We start from the raw sequence: 14221 nt of genomic DNA, 5'->3' as shown, positions 1-14221 counted from the left end.
ATACTTTACAAAAAATGAGACAGCAAGTTATGAACATATCCCACAAACACACTTAACAATTTAATCATATACAGAATTTGTTATCTGTTTGACGGGTTCGAACCCAAGACCTTAAGGAGACTGAGAATATTCACCTTATATTACTACTATGCTAGAAAAGGGATTATGTGAGTTATCTTTATAATATATATCAATAATGTCTAAATTATTAGATAGAAAAAACTCATTTTTTTCAATTAACATGAATTATTTTATTTTTAAATTAATTCACAAGTTATTTAAATAAACCTATATAATATTAGCCTGATTTAGCTTTCTAACAAATAATATTACTAATTAAATTTAAATACATTTACTTCAAATTAAAAAAATCTTAAACTTTCTCAACTAATTATATCTAAGATTCTAATAAGTTATATGGAAGAACTCTCTAAACTTAGACCAATAAATCTTTAATCAAAATTAAATTTTATAATATTATTCCACCTAAATCAACATTCAACTTATATACTTACCAAAAATAAAATATTTTTAAAAAAACAATAATTATTTTTGTAAATAATTTTCAATTGGGTATCTGTAGATTAAATACAAGTTAATAAATTTTAAAATACTTAAACAACATTTAAATGCTTTTAAGCAAATTTATCAATTAATTACAACCATAAACAGAATTACCAATTTGATCATTATAAGGTTTCATAACTTTGAAATATAAAAATAAAAAGAAATTGAGTATAAATACAAGACAATACAAAGCATTCCAAATTAAAATGGAGAAAAACTCCCATAGCAAATCCACCGCTACCGCCACCTGCTTTGGTATGATTTTCCGTCGGAAAATGACGTTGAAGAACGCAAAAAGGGTGATGCCGACGGCGAAATTAGGAAAAAAACGCAAACCCGCGTCTGCTTTGATTCGTAAGATCTTCTCTTCAGGATCGACGGCGTCGGAGAGTTTTTGGACCGGCGGCAGCCACTTGTCTCCGGCCATGGGCGTTACCTTCAACAACTTTCCGATTTCAGTCTGATTCTTATTTTCTTTTCATTTTATAAAAAATAAATAAATTGTTATTTCTTTTATTTTTCAGGTTGGAAGGTTAATAAGTTTTACAATAATATTTATAATTCCCTCTTCTTTTATATAGCAGAAATTTTTTTTGAATATTCATAGTTTTGTGTTCAGTTCGTTTAAAGGGTTTAATAATTCGAGTAAATCTTTATCATAAATTCAACTTGTTTATTTGTAATCTAAACTCAAATAGATGTTAAACATATTAAAATGTCATAAACGCAAAAGAACAATTAAATCATAATTTTTTTTTATAAAGCTTTTTTTTTAAAAAAAAAAGAAAAAGTAAGTGAGTGGTATTTGAAAACACAAAAAAAAAAACAAAACTGTAAACGCATTATCGGGTTTGAGGTCGACTGGATTTTCATCAGTTTATCAATCAAGTTAAACGATTCGACTTGATTTCGATCTGAATTCAAAAAATTATGATCATAACTTAATTTCTTAATTTTTTCATGTCCGGATCGCATTTTGTGTGAGTAAAATATTATCGACTATAAATAAAACTCTTTAATTTGAGCTATCTTGATTTTTGTTCTAATAATTAAAATATTTATAAAAAAAAGTTACAATTATATCTTCTTGAAACAAATTGAAGTTATTTATAATGTATAATCTATCTAACTATTATTATTATTACAATTTTAAATCCCCTTCAAAATATGGAGTTTGTAAATAAAATACAATATAAATTCATTGATCTCTAAATAAGACCTTGATATGTTAAGAATCTATCTAAATATTTAGATGATATGAAAAGTGAAAGAAAATCTTATTAAAAAATTATCTATTTATAGAATCACTTCATACTTCATTAAATTACCAAGAATGACAAGAAAACAAATAAATTAAATTATCAAGATATTTTACTTTATTTTAGTTATGAAAGCTTTGTGAAAATTTATATAAATAGAATAATATTATATCCAAAAACATATAGATGAATTAAAAAGAGAATCATTTTGTGTATAGTTATAAAATAAAGATAAATAAAAACTAAAATTTATAAAATTATATATTTATAAATAGTTATAAAAGATAAAACAATTAAAAGTACATAAAAACATTCCATTAACCTTAAAATTTATCTTTCACATTTTAAATTTTTTTAGAATGTTAATAAAAAATTTCAAAATCATAATATACTTCAATTAATGCGAATCAGTAATGGAAGTTTAACATTTGAGCTATCATAATTCGTTTAGTTAAGTAAATTTTTTAAAGTATAAAATAACACATTTTTAAATATAAAATTATTCAAATATATATATATATATGATTAAAAATAAAATATAAATATAAATTAATTATGAGAGATAAAACAATTTATAAAATAATTAAGAGTAAATTTAGGGGGGAAAAATCAATATGATGAATGACTTGTATCAAATCTATAATTTTATGGTATGATATGGAAGCGCAAAATGAATCATAGATTATGCTACTTAGAAAATCACATGTATTGCTCAAAAATCATTTATTTCCCCCTAAAATAAATATCTAGTATTCCCTAAAATAAATATTTGTTATTATATATTTGTTATTACTGTCTATCTTTATACATTTATTCTCCTATTCTCATGAAAATGAAAGTTTAAAATTTATATTCTAAACATGTGTTCGTTCTCATGGTCATTAATTACTTAATTTGTTTGTTTTTTGAAAATTCAAATATAAAAATATAAACAAAATATTATTTAAAAATAAATGTTTTGAAAAAAACTAATATTATTCAAAATTAATTAATTTTGAATTGGTTTTATTTTTATAAAAATTAGTTTTAATTAAAATTTAATGTTAATATATATTTTTAAATTTATCAAATATCTAAAATATAAAAATTCATTTTTAATTAGTTTTGTTGATTTGAAAAATGTTTAAAAAAAAATATCAAATGTAAAAACTTTTTAAATATTAAGTTTTGGATAATATCACTAATTAAATTATATAAAATTATACTTTAATATAATATTAAGTAGGGTTGATTTACTTATTTAAAAAATAAAATATTCAAAAAAAAAATATTTTGAATTTTTTTTGCGTTTTGTATAGTTATATTAATTTTTACTATTTAGTGAAAATTGATATTTATCAAAAAAAAATAAAATATTAATAAAAAATAATATAATTAATTAATAAAATATATAGTGTTTCAATTTATATTTTTTATAATAATAAATAAGTCTCAATTTTTTTTAATTTTTTTAAAACTTAACATAATTAGTTAAATATATTTCTAAACATATATAACTTTTAAATATTTTTATTAATTTATCTCAAGTTATTTTTTCCTTTTTAAAATTTATTTTTATGATTTTTTTATTTCAATCTTTTTATTTAATAATATATTAATATATATATATAATTATTAATTTTATATTAAATAATAACATTAATTATTATTTTTATTTAATAAAAACAATTTTATAGTATAATACTTTGTGTAAAATTATACATATATAATACAACTATAAATTAAAATAATAATTTTTTATTAACAATTTAAATATATCAAAATATATCTTTTTTATTTTATTATTTAATAATATATATTACATATTTATTATATTTTATGGATATATATATATATATATATATATATATATATATATATATATATATATATATAAATTTTAAAATATGACTATTAAAAGACAAAAAAATAAATAAGTTAAATATATTTGAAAGAAAAATAATATTAATAATTTTTAAAATGAAATTATTAAAATTTTTATTTAAAAAATATTAATATTAGTTCCCTTACATAATAATACTATTTTTTTTTATCAAACATTCTACTCGAAATTTGAACTTTTTTTTTATTAATCAACCATTTCATCTCATATTTAATCATAAATTTAATCAATTTCTCGTCTAGTGATCTTCCTCAAACCAACTCATCGAATTTATATATTTTAACCACCAATATATTTTTTCTCACGTAACACTTCGAACCTTTTTAATAAAGTTGAATTTATGTGTAAACTTAAACAAAAAAAAATTGAATTGAAAATAATCAAAAATTTTAGACAACATCTTAAAATAAATATTCTCATAATTAAAATAAACAAATAACTACAAAATTAGGAAATAATGATTATTTTGTTTTAGTGAAGAATCCATTGAAATAATGAGTATTATGATCATTAGTAGGAGATAATGAGTGTTATGATCAATGTTAGACACAAAAATGTTTAAAACTTTATTTGTTGACCTAAAAGATATTATAATTTAGCATATTAAAAAAAATAAGTGCATAATGTCAAACAAATTTTAAAACGAATAAATAGGTTTTGAAATGAATGGAAAGATAATCGATAATTTAATATATAAATTAAAATGACGATATTTTATTAGATGACTTAACGTTTAGTTTGGACAATTCATCTTCACAATTACGTTTTAGGGTAATTCGTCAGAATCTATAAAATATGTAAATATTTGCATGGATTCTTCACTTACTGGTGTATGAAGATTTAAAAAATATGCAAAAAAAAATTTCTTTTTTAAAAATATGATCATTATTAGGAGATAATGAGTATTATAATCCATTTTAGATACAAAATGTCAAAAAAATTATTTGTTGACCAAAAGATATTATAATTTAACATATTGTGCATAATGTCAAACAAATTTTAAAACAAATAAAGAATAATTTAATATATAAGTTAAAATGATAAAACTTTATTAGATGATTCAACTTTTAGTTTGGACAAATCATCTTCATAGTTACTTCTTAGGATAATTCGTCGTGAAGCCATAAAATATGTATAAATTATTTTAAAAATAATAACGGAAAAAAGTGTATTTATTACCCTTAATTCAATTTTTAGGAGTTTCGACGTAGAAGTAGTTAGACTTTTGTGTTAACTTTTGTGATATTAGTAATGAAAAGATTTAATTTTTAAGCGTAAAAAGTAATATAAATTCATTAATTATCAACATTTTTGAGATGCATAATATTATAATAGACACAATGGTTGTATATATTCTTCTCGCATTGACTACATATGTCTTCACGAAAGTTTATCATTTATGAGAAGTTGGTCATACTAAAAAATCATTATAAAAAAAGTTTATGATTATATTAATAAAAAAATATTACTATTATTTATATAAAGTCAATGAAAATTATCAAGCATCCACTCAAATTATTTAGTAAATTTGTTGTATGTTCTTCCCCGCTTGGACATAGATGTTGCAAACTTGCATTATACTGTTTTTTTATATAATGATATCTAAAAAAACTGTAATTAAAAAAATTTATTGACGTAAAAGTCTTTTACCATTTGATTTGCAAAATTGTCACAAATATTTAAGCTTTTTAATCTCGCCAAATTTACTCAGTTTTTCTAAAAAAAGTCTTTATAGAATCTAGTTGGTTAAAGAGTTGTACTTGTTTTGTTAGGTTGCGAGTTCAAAACATACCTATAACATTTTTAATTTTATTTTTAACCGTTTTAAGTTTATGGGAATCCGATCCAAGTATTTATTTACTCTCACATATATATTCAAATTAACCACAGCTCTCGACCTGACAATCCGGACACTTTCAAAATTAAGTATCATTATAATTATAATTATAATTATAATTATAATTATAATTATATATATAGAGAGAGAGAAAGAGAGATTAGTTAGTTAAAAATATCTCGCGTTCATAAAATTTAGTGTTGAATTTAAAATATAAAGTGTTATTAGTTTAGTTAGTTAAAGAGTTATACTTATTTTAGTAAATTGCGAGTTCGAAACATACCTATAAGATTTTTAATTTTATTTTTAACTGTTTTAAGTTTATGGACGGATCAACCCAGAATCTGACCCAAGTATCCATTTACTCTCTTATATATATCCAAATTAACCACAACTTTTGACCCGGCAATCCGGACACTTTCAAAAGTAAGCATCATTAATTTTATATATATATATATATAAATTAGTTAGTTAAAAATGTCTTGCGTTCATAAAATTTGGTGTTGAATTTAAAATATAAAGTGTTATTAGTCTAGTTGGTTAAAGAGTCACATACCTATAGTATTTTTAATTTTATTTTTAATCGTTTTAAGTTTATGGACAAATCAACCCAGAATCTGACTTAAATATCCATTTATTCTCACATATATATCCAAATTAACCACAGCTCTCGACCCGGCAATCCAGACACTATCAAAATTAAGCATCTTTATATATATATATATATATATATATATATATATATATATATATATATATATATATATATATATATATATATATATATATATATATATATATATATATATATATATATATATATATATATATATATATAAAGATGCTTATTTAAAAATATCTCGCTTTCATCCGATGTTGAATTGAAATATAAAGTGTTATTAGCTTAGTTGGTTAAAGAGTTTTATTTGTTTTGTTAGGTTGCGACCACAGCTCTCGACCCGACAATCAGAACACTTTCAAAATTATGCATCATTATATATATATATATATATATATATATATATATATATATATATATATATATATATATATATATATATATATATATTACGACTATTATAACTGAAATATTAATTTAAATTTTGTTTATAGTATTAATGGAGAAAACATATATAAAAAAATTAAGAGATATGGGCCTTAAATGGTAATTAAAATTAAATAATAGTAAATTTAATTTTTTTAATGGGCCTTAAATGGTCGAAGCTAACTTAGAGATGGGCCTGAGAAAACCCAATTATTATTTGCATTTGAACAAAAGATCACTTTATATTTACTTGTTTTCTAATGGTTGATTTATTTTCAAGAGATAGTAATATGCTTGTAAATGTGGTTTTAATCACAATTAACAATATTTTAATTAATAATTTTTTTTCATATATCATGTGTAAAAACTTTTCTAATTCTGAATCACGAGTTTGTTTGAATTACTTTTTTATCATTTCTGATTACTTAATTTTTAACTCAAATAGTGCTTAATCAATTACTTATTTGTTACCATTCTAGTTAATAATTAGAAATATCAAACAATAATTCATTTGGGCTAATAATTGATTGGTTAGATATCAAACAATTAATTCATTTGGGCTAAACTTTTATTAAAATCTAGTTACAAATTTACCATAATAGTTTGAATGAATGTGATTCAACCAACTTTCATTCTCTTTAATTTCACACATTCACATTTTGCCAAAATCCATTTCCTCGATGTTCTATCTTTTTCTTTGCTCTTTCTTCTCTCCCCACATTCTTTTTCCCTAATTCTAAATCAATCTTCTCCTCTTCATTTCCATTAGGAACAACATACACAAAGTTCCCTATTGAAACATTATCATCTAGGTTCATTACGCTTTCCAAAACTTGGATCACAACCTCCATTGTGGGCCTATATCTAGGCCGACGACTCAAACAACGATTAGCCAATGCCGCGACTTTAGTAGCTCCCTCTATCGAGTATTCTCCCTCGAGTCTTGGGTCCATCAAACGACCCAACTTTCGCGGGTCCTTCAAAGAAGACCTAGCCCAATCCACAAGACTTTGTTCCCTTGTTGGACGTTTCTTATCAACAGCTTTCCTTCCCGTCAACAGTTCTAACAGAACAACTCCAAAACTGTATACATCGCTCCTCGTAGTCAAATGACCTGAAAAGAAGAAAAAATGTAACTTTTGAATAATTTGATAATTAATTTTTTTTTTTTTTGTATTTACATAATAGGGTATTTTTTTACCTGTCATTACATATTCAGGAGCAGCATAACCATGAGTTCCCATCACTCTAGTTGAGACATGAGTTTCATCTCCTTCAGGTCCATCTTTTGCAAGTCCAAAATCTGATAACTTGGCTGTGAAATCCTATTATATAATTAAGAAATAACAATAAAATTATTATTATTATATTAATTTTCTAAAACATACAAAAAAAAAAATTAAATATGGTTCTTACCACGTCTAATAAGATGTTTGATGCTTTTAAATCGCGATATATCACTGGCTTATATTCTCCGTGTAGAAAAGCTACGCCACTAGCCGCATCAAGCGCGATCTTTATCCTCGTTTTCCATGGAAGGGCGATAGAGTGTCCTTTAATGTATTAAAATTAAAAATTAATCTTTAGATATTTGATTCAGATACCATTATAATGATTATGTATAAAATATTTTTTGAAATTGAGAAATAATTAGTTTAAAAAAAAAAACTTACTTCCAAATAGCTGGTTATCCAAGCTGCCACGTGGCATATACTCATAAACAAGAAGCCTATGTTCATCTTCCCAACAATATCCGATTAATTTCAAGAGGTGACGATGTTGTAGCTGCCCTAGAAATATTATTTCTGCCTGTAAAAAGTTCAATTATAATGATTTTTTATTTTGAGAAAATAAAAATGGATTATAAATATTAATTATCTAAAAAAAAGCAAAACCCACTTAGGTTTTGTTATTCTATAGTTAACATCATTCATTTCTTTCCTTATAATAAAATAACTTAATTAAAATATTAAAAACCATTAATTTTATTATTTTGTAAAATCTATACCAAACAAATTTATTCAAATAAAATTTTGTTAATAAACTCAGTCAATCAATTAATATTGACTTATTAAAATGAAAATCATAAGTTCAAAGAAAGGTCAATGGCCTAGATATTATAATTTATTTAGAAAAATACTTATTTTATAATTTGTTTAATCAATTACATTATTAAATTTATTAATCAAAATATTAATTTTTTTTAAATAAATTATTTTATCCTTATTTATTATAATAAAAAATAATCTCAAAACAACATACTCTTATTGTCAAAATATAAGATGTCTCACATCTTGGGGTAAGACTAGACACAAATTTCATATTGTTCTTTTTTCTTTATTTTTGTTTTTTTTTAAGATTTTTTAAAATTTTATATAGAAATTCTTTATTATTCATTCATAACAAGTTTTTCTTAACTGTTAAATCACTAATTTCATCCACTAAAATATTAAATATATATTTTATATTTTAAATAATTTTTAAATATAACATAACATCGGTCTTAGTAATTAAACTAACTAAAACAATTTCTTGATTCAAAACCCATATAAAATCTAAAAAAGCCCTATATCAAACAAGATTAATATATCTTATAATTCAAACACAACAAGAGTGACCATATGAGTTTTCGAGAGAAAGAGAGTTTAGTAGCACAAACCAGCCATTCACGATCACCCTGATTCCCATTTAAATCAAGTCTTTTAACAGCAACCGGTTGAGCAGACAAACCATGTCTAAGTTTATCATGAATAAACCCTTTATGAACAGAACCAAACCCTCCTTCCCCAATAAAACTGTTCTGTGAAAACCCTTGAGTCATCTCCTTCAATTCACCAAGTGTGAACACATGAAGATCAGAACCCACTAAAGATATTGAAAGATCATTAAACGAAAAAGGCGATCCTGATTCACTTAGATCCGAAAGTGAGAGTCTTGAAGATGAATATTGTTGTTTCAACACATGAACTCTTGTATCTATTTTCATCACATCATCCTTTTTTGGAACAAAACAACCTTTTTGTAACATTGATAGTTTCATCCATATTGTTTTGATCAAACCCATATGATCAAATATTGATATGATAATTCAATTTCTATCAAGAGATGGAAAATTAAGGTAAATAATGAATGAATGAAGGTCAATCAATGGCATTGACATATATATATAGAGAGAGAGATCTAGAGAGAGAATTGTATGACCGGCCAGCTTCTATGACTTTTTTTTTTCCTTCTTACTTGTTTGTCAACATTTAGTACTATTTTTTTGTTTAGTTACAAAATAATTAAGGTCATTTTATATTCAAAATTTGGATATAGATTTGAAAAGTTGGGATTAATCCACCTAAAGTCATATTAATAGTGACAAAAGATGACATGAATTAAATGAAAGAATAAAAAAAGAGATTAAACTATTTGAACATTGGATGACTTTGTTCTATTTTTTTTGAAAGAGAGAAGATTTTTTTTACTATTTGATTTAATAATTGTACACGAAAATTGAATATTTGGTGAACAAAATGATAAAAAGAATTGATATCAAGATCAAGGATGACCAAATCTTTGATACTGTTATAGTTTATTATGTTTTGATTTAGCAATTTTCGTTTATTTATATTACAATAATTTATCCTTCAATATGCTTAAGGTTTTAATACTTACTCGATTAACTATATCCACTATTCAATGAATGTCGACGCCAACTTCTGGGCGAGTAAGGATTCTTGCTAGTGATCTAATCTTCACGCGTTCTTAGTGGATGTGATTGTCTCCCAATAATCCAATCTAATATTTTGAGCGTCTAACACATAAGGTCCTCAATGTTTTACTTGTTCTCAACGAATGGAGAATCCACACAGCAAAACTAATGGTGACATAAATCGATAGAATGAATTGTTGAAACCGTCATGAATTAATTAGAACAAACTGTTCATGAAACAACTTTTATCCAAAATATTTATGTATTCAAAAGTTGGATTTCTATTTCAATAATGTGAATTCATACTCTTAATACAAAGTTATTTTTGTACAATCAATCAAAAACATTATAATTATTATCTTTTAATTGTTTATAAGTAAAAAAAAAAAATCATTTTTGAACTATTGGAATAATTGGTTTTATTTCATGCGTCAATCCTCACTTTGCTATTTAAGTTATATTTAGAAACTCAGATGTAGATCTTCATTTGAGTTTGAGCTAAACAAATTTTAATTTTTTTTTAATATCTTAAGTTATTAATTATTTAGATATTAGAACTATTACATGATCCTCTTTATTCCCTCTTCTAGTCTAACGACAAAAAGAAATAAATAGTCTTAACTTCAGTGAGGTAATGGGTTCGAGAATAGTGACCTATTTTTTTTAAATATATTTTAATTATGTATAACAAGTTTCACTCAAAACTTCAAGTCTTATTTTATTAATAAATAAGTTTAAAATATATCTACTTAATTATAAATTTATTTTTAATAATTTTCTAGCTTAAATATTTTTAACCATTTTTCTTTTTAGCTTTTCAGTTATAATTATTTTTATTAGACTTGTTCTTAAACAAAAAATATTCAATTATACGTACTCCCTTAAATATTTAATTAATATTAGACTTAGTCTTGCACGAGTAATGTACGTACATGTAAAAGGGAGGTGGTTTTAGTGATACGTTTTCTCATTTGGGAATATATATGAATAATATCCAAAAGTCAATTATGATGCAACCTGACTTTAACGCGACTAATTATTAAAGATTAATATTTATAATTAATTATTAACTATATATTTACATCAAGTACAAATCAACCCTACGATTAGACCTTTTAGGTTGGAATTATTTAAATAATTCTAACATAATTAAACATTATTTTATTTGTTTTTTTTTTTTTCGCATTACTCAATTAATTAATCATAATATTATTTATTTCTAAATTAAGAATTTATTTTATTATATACCCTTTAATTTTATTTATCAAAAAAATAATAATTACTAGTTCAAGTTTAATTATCATTCACCATCCCACTAATTTCAATAATTGTTAAAGAGGATTATAGCACTAAAAAAAGATTTTAATTTTCTTAGTCTCAATAATAGTTGGTTTTAATTGTTAGAGTTCTATTCAACTTTTATAATAAATAAATTAATAATAATATATAGAGATATATAATGTTTTAATAATAAATTAATAAATAAAATTTAACTTAGTTGGTTAATTATTAACAAATTTTTACTATGTAAACAATTAAAAACTAGTCAAATATATATAGTAAAATTGTTTTAAGAGAATTGTATTGTCCAAATAAATGTCATTTTTTATTTATTTATTTGGTGTAACCTGGATTTATTTTTGGAGTTGGTTAACCTGATCTCTTTTAAGTTATAACATTTTTTGTTTTTTATTAAAATAAAGGAGAGCTAACATGACATCGACACAGTCAAGACTCCCCACTTAAACTCAAAGCGTTTCTAGATGAAATCGAACTTGTGACATTTTGGTCTTTTAAGCCGACTTTTACCATAAATTATAAAAATTTTAGTATAAATCAAACATAAAACTTTTGATTTTTTTAATTAGGCAAGACATTTGCTATTTATACTTACTGGTGGCTTCCACAAACATTTTTTTTCTCTGTGAATTGGTTTCATTGTATTTGATTTCAAATTTTGTAGTATATATGATCGATAATGTGTATACAATTTTCATATTTTTAACTGGTCAAAACAATCTAAGCCGTTTTTCATCTATATTTTCGTCAAGATGAATGATTACAATGACCAAGTTGGGCAATTTGTATGAAAAATTCATTGCATCCATTTATATATATTTGTATGAAATAAAGAATAAACTTTACAGCTTGACATAAATGCTACTTAAAATTAGGTACGTAGTGATTTAGTACCTACTTTAGAGCTAGTTTGTTTTTATATTTTAAATAAAGGTGTTATTTTTAAAAAAAATATTATATATATATATATATATATATATATATATATATATATATATATATATATATATATATATATATATATATATATATATATATATATATATATATATATATATATATATATATATATATATATATATATATATATATATAATTAAGTTATACATTATTGGAAAAAAAAAAGTTTTCAATAAATTTTCAAACTCAGATCCTTAGTTATCTGGATTTTTTAAATACAAAGAAAAGTTAATTATTTGTATTATATGAGTATAATTGTGGCAATTTTGTTAAGAAAATTTAGTATTAAAAAAAATTATAATAAGGTTTGGTTATTTAATTGTCATGCTGAGACATGGGTGATGTGCAAAATTTAGAAGTCATGGAATACGAGATCAAAACGTTCCAAGTGTAAAAGCATGCTTATTATAAGGAGAAATTTTGTAGCATAAAAGTATAATTTTGAATATTATAAACCAAACTGTTTGATAGAGAATATCTAATTTATACAATACATTACAATATTTTTTTAATTTTTTTTTGTTGGTAATTTTTTTTTATGTGAATCTAAATATTATAAATCAATTTTTTGATTTATATACCGTTAAAGTTAAATATGTTAATTCTAAATCAATAATATTAACTGAATTAATAGTTAAAATATTTGTATTAATGTTGTCATTTTTTAATTTATTTTGTTAATGGAAGAGCGTCTTAAGTGAGAATCGATCCCGTAACATTTAATCTATTAATCACCATTCTTATCACTTAAATTTAGGGACGACAACAGATATTGAAGTACTCATTCCCGAACTCAATTTTCACTTTACTATCCAACCCGAACATGATGAGTATCTCTATTTCTATTCTCATCCTCGATTTGTCGGGTACTCCATTACCCGATTTAAGTGTGAATTTATATAATTTATTAAAAAGAAGTTACAAAGTAAAAATTAAAGAATAACTAAATAATAAACAATTCTTTAAAACTAATAATATCGAAATATAAAAAATAATAATAAAATCATTACTTATCTGTATATTTTTGTTTTAGATATTGAAAAACATAATAAATTTATTGTTATTATAATTAAAAAAGAAAATATAGAAGAGAAAAAAAAAGTTAATATTTTGGTGAAGATAAAGATAAGAGTAACTTTTTGTATTAGAAAATAAAGTTTGTATAAAATGCCATAGGTAAGAAATTATTATGATGCATACAATGATGGGACGTAAGTGAGAGGTCACGTTAATGTTTAACAATATATATATATATATTTTAATTTTAGTATAGTCGGATATTGAGATTCGGGTTTGGATTTCGCATACTTTCATCTCCGACCCGAACTCAATCCGGTATCTTTTTTATTACCCACCCCGACCCGATTTAAATTACTCGAATCCGATAATCGAGTATCAATAAATATCGAACATCTGAGTATCTATTATCATCTCTATAATATCTTATCAGTGTTCCCTCAATTGAAGGAACTATTTTTTTTTTTAAAATCAAATATATTATATACAAATTTTGTGAGTTAAATATACTTAATTGAAAATACTTAAAAGAAATTAAAAAAAAAAATCTCCCTTTGTTTATCATGCAGTTTTATTGACAAGGATTGCGGCGTCAATGCATTGAGTTTGTGTGTGTTCCCTTTAGGGTTCCAAGTTTCGTCTTATTTGATGGGCTAAT

General features: G+C 22.9%; 1 protein-coding gene across 1 annotated transcript; it reads right to left on the bottom strand.

Moving 5' to 3' along the window:
- Positions 1-7170: 7170 nt before the first annotated feature.
- Positions 7171-9618, bottom strand: LOC124946212 (serine/threonine-protein kinase RIPK-like). The gene is made up of 5 exons (XM_047486784.1): positions 9250-9618; positions 8264-8399; positions 8007-8143; positions 7792-7915; positions 7171-7704 (listed from the first exon to the last, which is right to left on the bottom strand). Exons 1-5 carry the CDS (start codon positions 9616-9618, stop codon positions 7235-7237), a joined length of 1236 nt encoding a protein of 411 aa, XP_047342740.1. The 3' UTR covers positions 7171-7234.
- Positions 9619-14221: the final 4603 nt, after the last annotated feature.

The sequence above is a fragment of the Impatiens glandulifera genome, chromosome 7 (genome assembly GCF_907164915.1).
Source record: "Impatiens glandulifera chromosome 7, dImpGla2.1, whole genome shotgun sequence".
Taxonomy (NCBI): domain Eukaryota; kingdom Viridiplantae; phylum Streptophyta; class Magnoliopsida; order Ericales; family Balsaminaceae; genus Impatiens; species Impatiens glandulifera.
This window is presented reverse-complemented; position numbering and strand designations above follow the sequence as displayed.

Coding starts and splice junctions, on each gene's coding strand:
- LOC124946212 (XM_047486784.1), bottom strand. CDS start 9,618: ATGTTACAAAAAGGTTGTTTTGTTCCAAAAAAGGATGATGTGATGAAA. Junction 8,400..9,249: donor AGGGTGATCGTGAATGGCTG/GTTTGTGCTACT, acceptor AACTTTTTACAG/GCAGAAATAATATTTCTAGG. Junction 7,705..7,791: donor TCCTGAATATGTAATGACAG/GTAAAAAAATAC, acceptor TCTTCTTTTCAG/GTCATTTGACTACGAGGAGC.